The sequence below is a fragment of the Danio aesculapii genome, chromosome 13 (genome assembly GCF_903798145.1).
Source record: "Danio aesculapii chromosome 13, fDanAes4.1, whole genome shotgun sequence".
Lineage (NCBI taxonomy): Eukaryota > Metazoa > Chordata > Actinopteri > Cypriniformes > Danionidae > Danio > Danio aesculapii.
Window position 1 is genome coordinate 15,661,930 of NC_079447.1, and position 19,824 is coordinate 15,681,753.

The 19,824-nt window shown below is 36.9% G+C and overlaps 1 protein-coding gene across 1 annotated transcript in view; it reads left to right on the top strand.

The window, feature by feature from the left end:
• eys (eyes shut homolog) overlaps positions 1–19,824 on the top strand; it is a 407,203-nt gene that overhangs the window by 334,038 nt on the left and 53,341 nt on the right. Inside the window, exon 37 of the mRNA XM_056471602.1 lies at positions 19,362–19,470. Within this exon, the coding sequence (XP_056327577.1) occupies positions 19,362–19,470 (109 nt within the window). The remainder of the gene's footprint in view (positions 1–19,361; positions 19,471–19,824) is intronic.

Sequence of the window (19,824 nt, forward strand, 5' to 3'; positions counted from 1 at the left end):
ATTATCTGTGTCGTATTTTGACCTGAAACTTCACATACACACTCTGTGGACATCAGAGACTTATTTTGAATTTTTTTATCTTGCAAAAATGGGTATAATAGATCCCCTTTAATCGAGAGCTCTTTAAAGGCTGTACTCATTTATGCTGGGCACTGTGTATGCAATTAATGCATAAAACAGAAATTTTAATGGCTTCTTTATAAACAACTTTATGATTTGCACTTCCCTCTTAATCCAGTATCCATGTAAAACATCATCATTTGGCAGCACAGTGGGATGATGCATCTGGCACAGACTGTACAACTGACAATTTATACTTTTCCTGTGTGTGTGTGTCTATGATTGTTTGACTGCAGCATCAAGTTAGCAATGCTATGACACCATGTATACAAGATACTCAACCGTGTTCACCGATTTTGCCATTATAATGTGGAAAAATGCAGTTTTTGGTCAGACGGATACAGATTTGTTTTGTGTAAATGTGTATTCCTCCTTCCTGCGACTTGATTTCAAACGATGGTGTTGATTATCTCAAACTCTCGGTGTGGATTTCCATCATCTCGGGCTTTGCATTGCCGGCTGTGTAAATGGTCACTTGAAAATCAAGCACTGGAGAAAGTAATGTGAATGATTGTGTTCTGATGATATACCTGAGAGCGATGCGGGGAGTCTGAGATGCTCAAGTCTGTGTCAACGGTCTATTTGGCCAAAGTCCTTCAGCACTTGAGATGTCAATGTTTATAGATGAGGCCAGCGGAATTATGGCAGCTGTTGAGTCCCGCTAAAGAATGATTGAAACCTTGTCAATTGTCTGTGTAACTGAAACATGTCACGTTGCCACCATTTCTTATGGATTGCTTATTAGTTTGGGGTTACGCTTTAAATGCAATATGCATTAAGCACCAGCAGAAATGCGGTTCAGGTCAGCATGCTTTTAAATATGTTTTGAATTGTATTATTAAAAAAAAACTGGAATGATTTTTTTAAGTAGTTGCTATAAATAATGGTTTATGTTGTCAAATACCTGGAAAAGCCAGAAGTACGTATGGCTGCATTTAGTCTTTAAAACGAATGCTACGGAGCGGTATGCGTACGTCAGCAGACGCAAAAAGGAGTTGACCACGACGACAGGGTTCGAGTCCTGCGAAGAACCGTTCCAGAAAATATTTAAGAGGCCAAAAACAAAAACAGAGGCCAAAAATAAAATAAACAAGTAAACACCAGGATGAGAATGTAGTAAAATCCGAAAACATGGTAAAAATCAGGCGAGTGCTTTTCTTTTTCTGGATTTCTTTTGAAAACACTAATGTTTGGGTTTAGTGAATGGGGAGGGTGGGTCAGTCAGTCAGCCGACAGCAGCTTCTAGTGGATGTACTTGAGAACAGCAGGCATGGCGCTTGCGAGTGAAATTTGAGATCTGAAAAAGTGTACATAGCGGCCCCTGGTGGATTAGCGAAAACAAATACGGCAAAAAAATGTTGCTCCTAGGACATATTTGGCACGCTCCAGAAATGTATATAGCGGTATGTTTTCAGAATGAGCCTGGGTTGCATTTCTTACATCTTGTGGACATTTATTGTCTTTTTTATTTTAGTTTTGGTGATAATTTTGGCTGTGTTAATGTAAAAAAGCATGAAATTTTAATAGAAAATTTCATATTTTGTCCCTTGCTTTTGAAAATATGTTTTACACTCAGTGTTCGAACTATACCATGGTTTTTGGAGGGCGAGGAGGATGGGGGTGTCGCTTTGATCTTGAGAGTCCCTTGCCACAATGATGTAGGCTATAAAACACAGGATCACTCCGGTAAAACATAATCACGAATTGGAAAATAAAAGAAACACCATTGAAAGGGCTTTCGTTTTGTCAAGTTTAACCTGCTTTTAGCTAAATTGTCCAACATGTTTACAGCAATGGCACGGTGTTTAAAAAAAAAACATTGAATTGGTCTACTGTATGAAGCAAATAAAACGAAACATGACATCACATCATTTGTTTTGGAAAATGAATAAGCAGTGTCTCAATGTTCATATGAAAGCATCTGGCTGTCAGTCTTTTACATGACTGGACTTTGCTCCTGAGCACCCCCAGACCTTGATGCTCATGACAAGAATAGCATGTGTAGTTATCTTTTTTTAAGTGAGGTGTAAGTTGCCGCCGTGCATGAATGCACAATACCGAAACCTCGTTAAATTAACATATTGTCAATCCTTTTTGAGACCCGCCAAAATGTCAAAAATCATGTTTTCAGGGCAGCCCATGCCTTATAAGCACTGTCTAGCTCCACCGTAGTTTGTACACTCTTTGTTAACCGGCATCCATTTTATTGACAAGTCTTCACAATTGTAACTATTTATTTCAAATGTAAAATTTGTAATAATTGGGCTTATTTAATTGCTATTATTTTTTGTCCTATGGAGCAAATAAATAGAATTTTTTTTCAGTTTTTTTTTTTTTATTATTCTGAGCATTGCATGCCAAATAATGTTAAATTATAATTATGTATTCTCTGTAATGACAATTTTGTAGTGAGTTGTGTTATATATATATATGCTTCTTCATTTCGCACTAAATAATAATAATGCAGGGGTCATGGTGACACAGTGGGTAGCATGATCGCCTCACAGCAAAAGGTTCGAGTCAGTTGTATCAGTTGGCATTTCTGTGTGGAGTTTGCATGTTCTTCCCATGTTGGTGTGGTTTTTCTCCGGGTGCTCTGGTTTTCCCCTACAGTCCAAAGACATGCAGCACAGGTGAATTAAATTAGCTAAATTGGTCATAGTGTAAGGGTGTGAATGCAAGAGTCTATAGGTGTTTTCCAGTGTTGGGTTGCGGCTGGAAGGGCGTCCGCTGCGTAAAACATATATGGATAAGTTGGCGGTTCATTCCGCCGTGGTGACCCCTGATGAATAAATGGACTAAGCCGAAAAGAAAATGAATGAATAATAATGCATCAAATAATGTTGTTTCCAAAAAAGTTAGAGTTTTGAATTGAAAGAGATTTGTATTATACTATATATTTACTTAACCCTGTATAACAGTACATTTAAAAATCCAAAGCTGTTAAAGTTGCAATTGGTTTTTGCTTGCGGTTCATTCATGAGAGTGCAAACAAAAGGTCAAGCTGAGTTCATAGCTTTGATGAAAACAGTATCCCACGCTGTGAGCTCTGCTCGAACCTACACATTTTTATCAACTGCAATAATTCCTCTGCTATTACGTTCACACAGAACTTTATATAGCAGTGTATCCATACTACTTAAAGCTAAATATTAAGTTTAATTAATATTCACCCTTTATATTACATGAATGTATCTGATGTGTGTAGTATTATCCACTGGATAATAAATGTCAACTGTACACATTTAGCTGCATCAATAACTAAAGATACTAATGACAAAAGAACTGATGTTAGCTTTCAGTGTTATTTTAGTACACTGTTGCATATACGTAGCTGCTTCTAAAAGGTGCTATATAATGAAAATCTGGATATACCTACGCATTGCTGAATATTAAGAGTTCAGTACATGGATATGACATACTGTAAGCCTCAATCACCATTGTTTGTTCATTCTCATGTAGTCCCATGAGTGTAAAATCCTGGTGAAAAACAGGTCAATCAGAACTAGACACACTACATGACTGCTACAATGCACATGGGATCATTAATATGCACACCCCAGGCTGTGTCTGATTGGCTATAATGTTTACTAGTGAGATTAGAGCAAGGATAATGTTCCCCCTTATTTTTTTAAGTTTATCTAAGCTTATGTATGTGGGACTCTTATGTTGAAAACTTGATAGTCAGGAAGACTAAACCTCGCCACGTCACACCACATCTTTACATTGTTTTCTATAGGTTGCTAACAATTGCTACTCAGTTTGTTTAAGGATCCATAAAATTAAAATAGTTTTTTTATGTTAGTAACAGTATTGTTGTATTGACCTTGGCTGGTCTCGCATTAACAATCACATCATCTACCAATCAGATGATTCCAAATGCACATAAATAGCCTAATCTCCTTACCTTAGCCATCTTCTTGAAGAATCCTCCCATCCACCCGACTCCTTTCCTCTTTTCTAGCTTAATTTAGGGGAGTTCTCAAGACCTACCTGAGCTCAGACTCCCCTCTCTCCCGACTAAACAGAAGGGAGTCCCAGGCTCGAGGATCCTCCAAGCTCAGGGCTCTCCCCCAGGACAGCATGTACCTTATCAAGCATTAGTTAAGTGTGAACTCTTGAAGAGACTTTTATTTACATGTTTAGCAGTTTTAAACAATATACAGTTTTCAAATAAAAAGAACTCTTGTAGTATGGTGTTCTTTAAAAAATCTCAGTGGTTGCATTCGGTAGACATAAATATTAGTTTTGATGATGGGTCACATTTGTCTAATGTTGACGAATTAAAAAATCTAGGTCTTTGGCTCGATACTGAACTGTCCTTTAAACCCCATATTGATTTCATAATTAAAAAGTCATATCGGTGCTTAGGTTTTCTTTATTATTCTTTTAATTGTTTTTAATTTTAAGTAAGAAAAAAAAAATTCTTAATTAATTTTCCCTATTATTGATTATGCTGATATTATTTAAAACAATACCTTTGATATTAATTAAAAACCTTTAAATACTATCTTTAATTCTCTACAGTATGTAGGTTTGTTTTGAGATGTCTGTATAGAACCAGCCTGATCTCACAAGAAAACGTAAGTATTTTACATTTTATCAGTTTAGTGACTAATTCGAGTTCAGAGTTCAGTCGTACTAAATTGTACGATTTTAAAAAGGAGGCTTGGCACCTAACCCCACCCCTAAACCCAACCGTCATTGGGTGATGAGCAAATCATACTGAATTGTACGAATTAGATCGTACGAATTTGTACGAATTAGCCACTAAATCAAAAAGTTACGAATTGCCGTGAGATTGTGTTGAAAGAACCCATCAGTGCATATTGTACGAATCTCTTGGTTTGCTTCAATCTAAGTTCCATAGACAATATCATTTGTATTTGTTTCTTTTTATATGTGTTTATTTTAGTTTCCCTTCTTATTTAAAGCAGTTTTTTGTTTCACTTCGACATATACAACAGAATTGCTTTTTTGTTGCAAGAATTACAACAGAAAGTGGCCGTAGGTCCTTTCAATACAAAGCTCCTTTTGACTGTAACAATCTTCCTTCTTCTTTTAGATTAATTAAGACAGGGGTTCTCAACCATTTTCACTTCGGTGCCCACTTCTGTTTCTGATAAATTTTTGAAGGCCCACCTGTCTGACATTTTCTCTAAAATGTTTGTATGTAATGCTCATTTAAACCTTCATTTATTTAAAAAAAAAAATCTTTTACTTCTAAACTTTTATTATTTTTTATTATCTGCGTTTTATAAAAATATATAGAATTATAAAAATATAAATCATTTGCATGTTTATTTCACATTCAATGGCAGAAACACCACTGAGCCTCACTAGGCGTTATAGTCAGTTATAAGACACCCACAGGACAATAATTTCGACAATTTTGCAGATATATGAAATAGTTTACACAAAATACACAAAGAGAGACTTTTACTTTCTCTTCGACCCCCTCGAAAATGAGATGGTTCTTCTCAAGGGGCTATCCCATTTAATAAAATCAAATTCAAATTCAAATATATTTGTGCAAAAACAGTATATGAAACGCAATACCATATTCATTCATTCATTTTCGGCTTTATTAATCTGGGGTCACCACAGCTGAATTAACCGCCAACTTATCCAGTATATGTTTAACACAGCGGTTGCCCTTCCAGCTGCAACCCATCACTGGGAAACATCCATACAGACTCATTCACACACATACACTACAGACAATTTAGCTTACGCAGACATAGGGAAAACATGCAAGCTCCACACAGAAATGCCAGCAAAGGCTCGAACCAATAATATATCGAACCTTCTTGTTGTGATTGTGCTACCCACTGCGCCTCCTCAATACTATATTTTGTACTATAATTTAAATCAAACTTATGAACATGTCAGTAAAAGTCTCTGTTAAACCTTTCGATATCAAAAGTTATCTGCAGAAATCAAGGTCCCATGATTGTGTTTACTTTGTGTGTGTGTGTGCATGCATGCAAGCTAGTGTGTGTTTATTTGAGGTACTGCGAGTGATTCACTCTATTATGGTGTTCATTTTGTTCTGCTATGTCTTGCCCTTTTGTGTTTACTGGCCCGTGATGCACAGTTCTGTTCTGCGTGACACTGTGCCATCGTGACAAGCAAATTTCCCCTTAGGGATCAATACATTTCTATCATATCTGATCTTACTCAGCTCACATAAATTCATATCAAGTGACAAGATGGGGCGACCACGCAACATACAGTACTGCCGCTTCAAGAGACGATGGAGGAAACACTTCAGTCCAAACTTTTTGATCAGCCTTCCTAAACTGCTGATCCAGATTCCAGACTTCAAAGCGCACCTCTGAGTTTTTAAAGATGAAACTTACACCTCGTTCTCCCATTTCTGGGAATGATATTCTGTTGTGAATGTTTGATGTATTCAGATCACTTGAAGAACAATCTTTTATTCATACGTTGATCTTATTAATTCATACTTTGTGAACGCAGTTTGACTGTGCTGTTTCTGAGCGGTCCGGCCCTCCTCTTCTCATATCTGTCTTATGGATAAATATAGTGCAAGCAGGCATTATACCGCACTGTTGGCTTCTTTTGCATATGCATACCATTAGCAGTCAACATGATCTGTGCGCTGCATGTAAGGTTACCCATCGAATGTGGTCTGTTGATCTTGCATATGTATTGCCGGAGGCTTTTCAGCGTTGAGCTTGCTTAAATCTGCTGTAATACTGGTCTACGCAGCAGACAGGTTAAATTAGGTTAAAGGCTTGCGGTGGTGACATATTGTTTACCCTGTGAGTTCCTCCAAGTCTGTTGCGAGTGTTCATGTGTCTATATCTGTCTGCATTGTCAGATGCTTCCCCTGCGATTGGCTTCCACCCAAGCCTGTGAGTCATTTCTGTTCACACACGAAGCCAAAGGTCAACAAGCGCGAGACGCTGCATTACACAGCATCACGTCCCATCCTTTATTACACATGAACTTTCCAGTCCCTAGCTTGCATTATTATTTAAATGTATGCCATTTATTCCAGGGGAACCACTGCTGGTTTTTCTTGAATACAAAAAGGAGCATTCTTAATGGATCAATGCATTAGATCTGCAGCTATTTTTTTGCTTCTTTCCTGTTTATTTACTACCGAGACCCCATTTTGGTGGTGCTTTCCGTCAAGTTTGGTTTTTGCATTGGTTATATGGTGCATGTAAGACCATGAAATGAGTTTGAATATGAAACACTTTGACAGCACGGGAAAGAAAATGCACTCGAACAGAAAATGTGGATTAGTTCATCCGTTTAAAGGAAAACGTGTTGGTGCTCTGGACCTGCTTGCATGTGGCATCAGGAGGAAGGACGTTCTACAGGGAGTTTGACATCTGTGAAGTGCAAGATGAGTCATCAGTATTTTTGCACCATTTTCCTGGAAAAGATGATAAGTCATTCAGTTCACATGGTCCCTACATGGTGTACACTGTTCCATATGCATCTGTTTGTGGGCGTCCACTTCATCCGTTCCTATTGAGTACGATCAAACGGAGCTTATGAGGAATGTATTCTTATGCTAACAGACATCTGGTAATGCTTAAGTTTAAGTACTGATTCTCACTATTAAGTACTGGCTTTTTACCTGCATATTGTTAAGATATTGGCTTTGGTTTATTAGTACTTTTAAAGTATGATCTAATTCTACAACCCTAGTGTTTCCCAATACATAAACCCAACTACTTACTATTAACAAGCAACAAATAAGTAGAGCTTATTTGAGCTAAATGTCTTAATAGTTTTTTATTAGTGAAAATTAAACCTTATAATAAAGTGTAAAAATTGTGTGACCAGAAATCTCTTTCATTTTTGATTTTGATCTTTTATGCTCTCCAAGACTACATTTATTTGATAAAAATTGCAAATAAATATAATTTAAATCTATTATATAATGAATAATGCATCCTTTGAATAAAGGTTTGTTCACTCAAAGTGTCTCAATATTTAAGAGAATTTGAACTCTATCTCGAGATGTAGATTCTTAACCTATTCACTGATGAGCAATTTCAGATGCAGTGTTGAATCGATTGACCATTGAGATTGAGAATTAATGAAATTTGCAACAGGTTCCAGATTAACACTAATAAATGGGAGGTTTTCTGAAAGTGTTCAGCAATTTTCTCAGTGCATTTAGTGGACAGAGAACATAACATGTGGTCAGAGTTTGAGTATTGAATTGCAGACCTTTCCTGATCCCATCCTTCTCTCTCTCTCTCTCTCTCTCTCTCTCTCTCTCTCTCTCTCTCTCTCTCTCTCTCTCTCTCTCTCTCTCTCTCTCTCTCTCTCTCTCTCTCTCTCTCTCTCTCTCTCTCTCTCTCTCTCTCTCTCTCTCCAACTTCACTTCCTGTCTATCCTGTCAAAATAAAGGCAAAATATACAAAAAATAAAATAAAATGTAGGTTTTTTTGTGGGTTAAATTTTAATCAGTATTCTCAACTGATCAAATTCAAAATCAATTCAGTTTTTGTTATACTGGGCTTCAAAATCTGCGACTCCTAAATTTTAAAAACTGTTCTTTTACTCCTGTTTGTCACCAATGTTGCCAATATCGATTGCATATGTGACCCTAGACCACAAAATATTTTGTTGCACATATATATATTAGGCAATAGCCCATAATATGTTATCAAAATGATAAATTTTTCTTTTATGCCAAAAAGTGAAGTTTTTTTATAAACTAATTTTGAGAGGAGCAAGTGCTTATGATTGATCACGGCTGGTCCCGCATGAACTAACCCATGATTCACCAATCAGATGATTCCTTACTTACTAAAAATAACCAGAGTTTCTTACTTCAGTTATCTCCGCTTTGACGAATCCCCCCTTACACTCCTCCAACTTTCCCTTTTTTAGGATGGTACGGTGGCCCAGTGGTTAGCACTGTTGCCTCACAGCAAGAAAGTCAATGGTTCAAATCCTTAACAAGCCAGTTTACAAGTTCTACTCGTGATCGTGTGGTTTCCCCCCGGGTTCTCCGGTTTTCTCCCACAGTCCAAAAACATGTGCCATAAGTGAATTGGTGAATCTAAATTAGCACTATAGTCAAGCTCTTAACCGGCAGTATATCTCTAATTAGCAATTTATAATCTGTCATGAGCTCTAAATAAGGGGGAGTTCTCGAGACCTACCTGAGCTCAAACTCTCCTCTCGCCCTGAAAATGGGAGGGAGCCCCAGGCTCGAGGATCTTATGAGCTCAGGGCTCTCTCCCAGGACAGGATGCCAAGCTCACTTTATAATCAATCATCAGCTAAGTGTGAACTCTTGAAATAGATATTAAGTAAAGATCAAGTTCCATGAAGTTAATTTCACTTTAAATATATCAAAACTCTATATTTGATTTGTAATATGCTTTGCTGACCACTTCATTTAGACAACTTTAAATGCAATTTTCTCTGTATTTGATTTTTTCGAACCCTCAGATTCCAGATTTTCAAACAATTGTGTCTCAGACAAATATTATCCTATCTTAATGAACCAAACATCTGTGGATATCGTATTTATTCAGATTTCAGATGATGTAGGAATCTCAAATAAAGATGTATGTGGTCACATTTGGCTTTAGATCTAAATGGCTTTAATATTTAAAAAATCTTAAAATTTAATATTTAGAAAACCTTAGTTTTCTTACCTGCTTCATAGCATATGTCAAAATAAAGGCTAGTAAAGTCAATTTCGCAGGAGTGCTGCAGCGATTGGTGATATTTAATTTTTACATTCTTCCTGTAATTATGACATCTTCAGTACAGTTGCTGCTCAACTTGTTCTTCCATGCGCACTTATAAAATATACCCGCTTTCTTGGAGTAATATTTGTCTCTTGTTATTCTTAATCAGAAAAGTAGTAAGACGACTCCCACAAAAAAAAACTCATCTGGAGCCTCGTCTTGAAGCCGTAGGGCGCGCCTGTAATTTGGGTCTGGAAGATCAGCTGGAGACATGACTAAGAACACAGAGTGCCCAAAATAACTACAGGCATTCGAGTGAGCTTGTTATGCAAAAAATGGTTTGACACTTTAATGCAAGAAAGTCTGTGCAGCTGGCTGAGTGTGAGGGGCTGCGTCTGTCTTCATCTGCTCCCTCGGTAGGGGAGATCAAGCGAAGCGCCGCTACATGCCACCGGCCTTTGCCGCGCTATAGTACGTCCCTCAAAAAGAAGCATGCATGCGGGAACAAAGCTCTTCTGTTCCACATTCATCTTGGCTTGCTTATGATGACACAATAAGTGTGAGCTATATTGACATGTCTGGACAATGTGATAAAAAATGATCAATGAGTGGCAGCAATTGTGTCTCTTAATGGCTCTCATTTAGACGAGGAGCAGTAAAAGCAGGTCGAAGTGGACGCGTGAATGAACTGTAGATCTATTTAATAGCCTTTAATTAAGATGAACACATATTCATCTGTAGTGTCATTGAATTGTGTTGATGCTGATCTGAGATTATCACCTTGAACATCGCTGTTGGATTTGCAGTGTGGCATGATGTAAAGTCATCTCTAATTTCTGCCTTTGTTTTCACCAATACAGAAGCAGCAGTTTGTGTGTACATGTATATATATATATCTGTATATATATGTGTGTGTGTCTGTATTGCAGTGCTGTAGCTTCATGATGTTTTACTGCCATCTGTTGCCAGTACTTTAAACCTTTTTTTTTTTGGCCAGTAGTGTCGCTGGGATGCTCTGTGTCTCCTAGCCTCCATTCTGGTGAAGTGTGGCATGAACTGCAATCATGTTGAGCTCTTAGATTTCAGAGTTGTTGAACGGCAGCACTTGTGTGCATGTCATGTCATGATGTTGCATCAGGTTTGAGCACATTTGCACAGAATGGCCCCCGCAAGCCCTGCGAGCCAATGATAACATACAAAATCTGTCAAATGAATAGACCGCATTTAAAATGAGGTTTTTAGCATATATCCATGCATGTATACAAGACAAATATTTACTGTGTGTGTGCGTGCGTGCGTGCGTATGTGTTTGCATTGTGTATGTATGTGCCTAGCAAACAAAGATATATTAATTGATAAAAAACCATGATGCATAATGCAGCAGGAGTGCATTAGTGCCTGCCCATATTTTAATAAAACATTATAAGCCATTGCCATAAACCCAACAAACCAGCTGCAATGGTGTAGGTGTGTGTTTATCTTAGTATTTAGATAAATAGAAAATGACAATGTAATAAAGTATTTCAATTATTTATAAAGATAAATATAATGTAATAGAATAGAATTCTCTGAAAATCAGAGAACCAATAATTGAAGCAGTCTTTTAATTTTTCTCATACACACACAGACAAATATAACCATTTTGAGCTCACCATTTTGAGCTACCCTGATTGCATTCCTGTAGCCAGGGGGGTGTTCGGGTGGTTCGGAAGACTCACCCCTCATTGACAATGGTCCAGAATTTGTCCCATACATGAGCTCATTTGGCCAACTTTGACTGCTATGCCATCATGGTGAAAATAACCCATTGAAAAAATGCTTTAAGACCAAGCAGAATCCTCTGCTGTTGCTATCACTGTGACTTCAGCTAATCGGTTTTGCAAATGCTAACAAATAATTTTCAATTTAACATCCAGCTGTGTAATCTGATGTAAGAGAAGTCATCTTTCGCTACTGTATTGTTGAGAAAACATTTTACAATTTTTTTTTTAAGTCTTGGATCTTATTTATCGACATTCTTTAATACTATTTTGGTTAAATTAGTCAAAAAGTGTGGTTATGATGACCATCCAACATGCTAATTGGGAACAGTGCTTAAAATGGCCTTAAAATGCAGTATTTAAATTTCATAATTAAATTGAAAAAGAGGCATATAATTGCAAGAAGGTCCACTTTTTGAGGAAAAAAAACACTCCTTTCACCAGGCTGGCTTTGGGTCTGGATAGGTGGAACTTTCTGTACTTTCTCCACAAACCGATATTATACACAATTGTTTAAAAAAATAAGTATAAAAATAAGATATAATGTGAACATATAATAGCACAGTTATTGTTAAAATCCCTTTTGCCAATGGAGAAAAGGAATTGTACTGTCTTTTTTTGATCAATTTAATGACTAAAAATCTACTTTTTTTTCCAAAACAAAATTATGTTGATTCTAAACTTTTAATATATTTAAATATACATTTTTATTATTATTCTCTTCAGAACTTTCCATTCACTAAAACAATTCATGCTGGAAAAAATTTTTTATTGACGCTAGAGGTCATGGAATTTAACCTCCTTGTTAGTGCAACCAACTTCCATACAAAGAATCGCCAGTCGATCCCAGCTCAGAATGGGGGGTGAGTGTAGGGGGGTGAGTGTAACAGAGGCCAGCTAGTCAAGTGCTATGCAGGTAAACCTTTCTCCTCTGACCTCTAAAGGTGCTCTAGCGACAGACGCTAGAGGCCATGGTCTTTAGCCTCCTTGTCAGAGCAACCGATTCCCATACAAAGAATCGCCAGTTCGATCCCAGCTCAGAACGGAATGGGTGCAGTAGGAACGGTGGGTTACATGTGGTAGCTTGTCCAGGATGGTAGTGAGGTTTAGGGGGGTGAGTGTAACAGAGGCCAGCTAGTCAAGTGCTATGCAGGTAAACCTTACTCCTCTGACCTCTAAAGGTGCTCTAGCAACATAGAGGCCATGGTCTTTAGCCTCCTTGTTAGAGCAACCGACTCCCTTACAAAGAACCACCGGTTTCGTTCCCATCTCAGACCGTGTTGGGAGCAGTAGGACCAGTGGGTTACCTTTATTTCAAATAATATGAACAATTTTACTCCTTTTTGATCAAATGAATACACCACTACACTGAAATTATTCAAAGATGATTCCTTGGATTTACTCAATTTTTTTACGTTAAGTGGTTGTAAACAGTTTATTTGGGCTGAATTTAAACAAACAAATTAAGTTGAACATTATTAAATTTAATTTGTTTGTTTAAATTCAACACAAATAAATTGTTTGCAACAGTTTTGCATGCAACACTTTTTTAAGTGTAGTGAGTATAAAAGAAGCTAAAATCAAAACAATCAGTAAAACCATAAAGCTAGAGTTTAGTTGTAGAAAGTTTCCCTTCAAGTAAACAGATAATCAGATCTGACTGAGACTCCCACATGACTGCATTGTGCCCTTTCTCTCAGTGTAAATAAGCAGCGTGCTCATTTTGCTCCCTCAGGACTGCCTCTGTGTGTCCACAAGAGCTCATCAGAAAGAGTGACACCAGGGCCCAGTTAAATCAGCACAGACACTGAACCGCTGCACTAGATGTTCCCTTAGATCTTTCCAATATGAGCCTCCAGACATATTAACCGTCTTAGTGTCTAGCTATTTAAGATTGTGTCATCTGCCGCATTTTAGAACATGACATTTAAATTCTTTTTAATGTTATGTTTATATTGTCCAGCTTAAATGCACAGAGTTTTTTCTCTTTCTGTTTTTGCTGCCTGTGGTTCATTTGATTTAATTCTTTAAAGGCAGCAACCCCTGTAGATCTCAGTGGGTGGGATGCATTTAACTGCTGCGTGAGTCTAGAGAAGAAAACAGTAACACAGTGAGCTGGCTAAGAGTTTAGTTTTAAACACAATTGGCCACAGCATTGCCTGAAATATGCCTTTGGTTTGTTTAAAAAGATATAGTCACACACCCACTTTCAATCAACAAATACAAAGATACTATAGTGTTAATTAAAATATAATTTGAATATAATATATTTGTTGATAAATAAATGTTTGTTGATTAAATAAAAATAAAACAGTGTATAGCCTAAAAAGAAAAATATTCATAAATAAGGCATAAATTATTTATGTATTTACATAAAATAATACATAAATAAATAAATATAAATAAATAGATATATATATATGTGTGTGTGTGTGTGTGTGTGTATATGTGTATATATATATATATATATATATATATATATATATATATATATATATATATATATATATATATATATATATATATTATTTTATATAAATACATAAATAATTTATGTCTTATTTATTAATAAATATACGTACAACAGCGCTGTCTGGTTCTCGAATCTGATTGGCGGATAGCAATAACAGCACTCTCACAACCTCTTCACTCTTGTGTATTACTCCGCTCACATAGAGTGACAGCAGATCTATAAACTCACTACAGTTTGACAAATATTGCAGCTGTTGGACAACATAATGTACTTTGAGGCTTTTTAGGTAAGAATGCAGTTATGTTGCAACTAATGCAGATTATTTATAAAGATAGTGTTTATTTTAAAAATGTATCATTTCGGAGATAAGCAGCCATCGGCCTGTCATACTGAGCAGAGCAAAGACAGTTGTGCCACAAGATGGCGACATAATAAGTCGTTAGGGGAGGAAAAATTTAGTGTAAATTTCAGCTGATCATATCATTATAAAACTGGTAAGTGACATTCTAAGTTGATCTCTCTCTTTTGTGTGTTGAAGTGCTGTATTTATGCCATAGTAATCTGGTAGTAATCTGGCTTTGGTTTTTTGGGGGGGTTAATTATTGTGATCTCCCGATTGCAACAAAGAATAATGGAAAATCTCTGATGGCATTTCATGCTTTTCAGCATTAAAAAGTGAGCAAAATCACCTGTTTTGTCATCACTTTAGATATTATGCTAGAGAATCATTCAAATACTAGCTCTAAAGTGATGTTGGTGAATTAGTACTGGGGGGGGGGGATGGGTCCGTCCCCCTTACTTTTAGAGACAGACCATTTAGAAACAGGTGATTAATAATTATATGAACATATGATCTCAAACCCCCCCGCCCCCCTCCCCCCCACTTTTAAAATGTCCGCTACGCCCCTGGGTGTGTATGAACGGCACAAGAAAGAAGTTCCTCATACAAAAGGATTTTTGAGACTCTCCATGTTTGATTTTCTTTTTTATATACACATATATGCCATCAAACTGTTGATTAAATGCAATATCACAGTCAGAGTGTGATATGGCTGTATATCGGCACTGGTGGAAGGCGTGTGTTGTTTTTTTATATATTAAAGTGTTTGTGTTTATTACTATTGTTATAAACAGTAGTTAATAGTATTAAACTTATATTATATGCTGTATATAATGTGCATATTATTTCAAATGTATGAAAATATAATCATTAGCATTTATTTTCAGAAAATTATGTATGTCTATCAAAATCAGATAATATTTTAAGTTGTTTTCTTTTATTTCATATTTTAAATATGTTAAATTGAACAATTTCCACTTTATTTTTTTTTCACAAATAAATGCTCCAAACAATGATATTTTTATATGAATTTTTTAAAATGTGATCAATAGTTTATTATCACCTATGGCAAATATTGAGAGCCAATAATAACTTTGAAGTGGCCTCTTATTTTTTTCCTCTTATTTATATGAAATATCTTCCTATCTATTCTCTACTAAAAATCATACAGGGCACATTGAGCCTGCTGAGAAGTCTCTATAAATGCTAACAGCTGTCCGATGCAGCTAAAGCGATTATCGAGCCATGATTAAAATAATTAGTACCTCATAACATCATGCTACTTGGACTAATATCAGAATATTAAAGTCGTTGCAGGAGCCTCAGCGAACAATCGAATCAGCTCATGTCCTTATGTTCAGGATTCATCAGCAGGACTGGTTCAGCGGCAGGCTGTCAGTCACGTTGAATTTCCTTCTCGTGGTCCCAATCGGGCATTAATTTGTCAATCTGTATGCAGAGCGACTCTCATAACTTCCCCAGTGTTGTAATTAGTGCTACCTGAAGTTGTAGGGCTTTGATTGCCTTCAGGGAGGTGTCCTGCAAGGCTGTTTCAAATTAGCATGAGGGCAATCGCCCTGATTGCTCGCATCTGGTCATTAAAGGAGAAGGAGCTTTTTCTCCCCTCTTGCCCTGAACCCAACATGGGCTGAAATCAAAAGCTGATACTCGAATAAGCAAGTGTCGAGTTTTTCAAGTGGCTGAAAGAGCTGATTGGACAGCGAGAAAATCTATGGCTTTCGCATCACACGCAAGGCCTAAAATTAACATTTGTTAAGTGCCAAGTGCAAGTAAACACTGATGCTGGTGAGTATGTGAAACTGTATTAAGCTGCGGTCACACTGGGCTTTTCCTCCCATAGACTTCCATTCATACGCACGCGAATGCGTCAGACCAGAAACACAGGGTCATGCGTCAAATTTCACAGGTAGCAAATTGCATCGCTTGACTGCGTGAGAACATCAGGATCAAAACATGACCTCTCTGGACAGAAATTTAAAACATGGAGCAATCGCTTGCTTTTTAAATGTCTAATAAACTAGTTTAATCCCGCCCCTTTTCGCAGCGCAGCACGACAGAATATCGCATGCTCAAACTCTAATGTGACCGCAGCTTTACTCCCTGTTGGCTGATACATTGTTTTGTTAATTCCACCTGCGAATGGGATATCGTTTAGTGTGATTATCAAATTACCAACATGGGCTCATTCTGAAAATGTAGCCCTATATACATTTCTGAAGATCGTGATTTATGTAGCCAGAAGTACGTTCCTGTTCCTTTTCATGCTTAACAGCTGACCGATTACTTCCGTATGGAAGATTTTCTGGCTGTTATCAGTTTGTCCAGTTAGCTCGCCATGTACGTCGGCGGACTTGATATGCAGAGAGGAGATGACCACGATGACGGGGTTTGAGTCCGGTGAAGAACGGTTCCAGAGTGCAGGTAAGACAAAAATAGGAGCCCAAAAATAAAATAAACAAGTAAATAACCGGGTGAGAAGGTGGTAAAACGTGGGAAAAATCAGACAAGGGCTTTCCTTTTGCTGAATTGCTTTTTAAATTTGTCGGTTGGGTTTAGGGAGGTGCGTGGGCGCTGGTCAATCTGTGCTTTTTAAAATACTATTGGTTAGGTTTAGGGAAGGGGGAGGGTGGGTCAGTTGATTAGTCAGTCAGTCATTTAGTCAGTCAAACAGTCAGTCAATATCGGCCTCTGGTGGATTTACGAGAGAACAGCAGGCGCGAATGGCACTCACAAGAGAAATTTGAGATCTGAAAAAGCCTACACAGCGGCCCTTTCGTGGATTCGCAAAAACAATAACTGCAAAAAAAGTACCTCCTGGGACGTATTTGATGGTCTCCAGAAATGTATACAGAGGTACAGTTTCAGAATGAGCCTGGGTTGCAAATTCCACAACAGCATTGTTTAATGAACAATATCACATGAGACTCTAGATTATCTAGATTTGGTTGAACACATGAAGCAACAGGTGAGTGTGTGTGTTTTTTTTGTGTTTGTTTGTTTCTTTATTGCATTATGTACATTATTGTGATGTCTTAGTGATTACAAAATAAAGGTTTTTGCACATACAGCAAATGCGATTAAAAAAAATCAAATCAATTATATCTGTTTGTATTACTCTACTGCATCTGGCAGGAAGCTATGTTACTCACCAGTTGGCTGACTCAGATAACAGCAAATAATGGCCACATTGTGATCTAGTGTAACGGAGGCCAGCTAGTAAGTGCTGTGCAGGTAAACCTCACTTCTCTAACCTCTAAAAGTGCTCTAGCGACAGACGCTAGAGGCTTCAGACTCCTTGTTAGAGCAACCGACTCCCGTGTTGAAGGTCGCCGGTTCGATCCCAGCTCTGAGTAGGTTGGGTGGTATAGGACCGGCGGGGTTACACTAGCACAAAGTTTTTGTATGAAGTCATAAAATTAACTTTGCCTTTAATCAGAATGGTTTGTTCTAGACATACCTAAAATGATTGCATTTCTTGTTTAATCAGTAAAAAGTCATACATCAGAGCCACCAGTAGATTCCAGAATAAGTATCTGAGGTATAGCTGTTCTCAGTTGGGTGCTTTAGCATAACTTTATTAGCAAATAATATATATATGAGCAATATCACTCAAGCAGCCAACACAAAATGCATATGTGAGTAACATCTCACACTAAAATCACTATGGTATAAATACAGCACTGCAACATACAAAAGAGAGAGATCGACAGAGTGTCACTTACCAGATTTATAATGATATGATCAGCTGTAGTTTCAAATGATGCTGAGTTTTCCTCTAAGGGGTTATTATGCGGTCTCTGTCTCTGTCTTGTGACAGAACATCAACCTTACTCTGCTCAGGATGACAGTCTGATGGATGCCGACGCTCTGTATCTCCGAAATTATAAATATTTAAACTAGGCACTATTCTAATAAATCAACTGCATAGCTGTGATCTTAACAACTACATTTAGCCTGAAAAAGCCTCAAAAGTACATTACGTTGTCCAACAGCTGCAATATTTGTCAAACTGTAGTGCGTTTATTCATGTGCTGTCACTCTATGTAGGCGGAGTAATACACAAGTGTGAGGAGCCTGGACGAGTGTGCTGTTATTACGGGAATATCGCACGGCTATCAGTCAATTAGATTCGAGAACCAGACAGAACTGTTGTGTGCGTGTGTATATATATATATATATATATATATATATATATATATATATATATATATATATATATATATATATGTATATATATATATATATGTATGTATGTATGTATATGTATATATATATATATATATATATATATATATATATATATATATATATATATATATATATATATATATATATATATATATATTCCTCTTTTTTAATTAATATTTCCCTCACATATAAATTTAAGTGTAGTCATTTTTGGAATGTTTTTGTAAGTTATTTTGTCAGCCCAGTTTAAGATTAGGCTTCAGTACTGACTGATCTAATGTATGTGCGCAAATACAATATTGTATAGCATCTTATAGAAAAATATTAATAAAAGATAGGTTTTTGAGGGGTGTACTCATATATGCTGTTCACTGTATGCAGGAATGAGTTGTCTTTTAACATTTTGAGATGCTTGAGAACATTTCGCTAAAGTAGTAGAACAACAAAAGTTGGAGACAGAAAAATGTATATTTTGACTGCATGTGAGGAAATTTGAAATGATTTTTCTTGCGTGCAGTGGCCTAGCAGTGGCCCAGAACTCCCTTCACCAATTTGTGTAGTTTTCATGCTTAAATGGATTTATTGTGAATGCTGCATGATCTAATGCGATTCATTCCTCCATCCTTTGCCCTGCTTCTGTCTTACTTTCTCATTCTTGAACTGTATTCCCTCCTCTCTCTCTTTCTCTCTCTCTCTCTCTCTCTCTCTCTCTCTCTCTCTCTCTCTCTCTCTCTCTCTCTTTCTCTCTCTCTTTCTCTCAGATATGCATTGCCATCTCAAAACAATGGCCGGCTCTGTTTCATTGAAATAGCTGTTGATAATGGAACTGCTAATCAGCAGCAGAAATACATGGATGAGCCGGTGTCAGAGGTAAACCTGCTCCTTATACACATTCAGTTATTTAAGACATTTGCTTGTATATGCACATACACCTTTTCTAAAATATATCAATTAGAATCAGATTTGAACTAGAATATTTAACAGTTACCTTAAACTGTTGTTTGTAAATGTTACTCAGTTGGCTTGATGCACAGTAGATCTAAAAGTCCTCCCCATTATTAGACAATGAAATATAGGTACGAGAGCTGTCTTTGACGCACCTATTTAAAAGGTACATATTTGTACCTAAAAGATCAGTATTGATACCTGAAAGATGCAAATCAATATCTAAAAGTAGGTACTAATTTTTAGGTACTAATATGTACCCTTGAAGTAGCAATATAA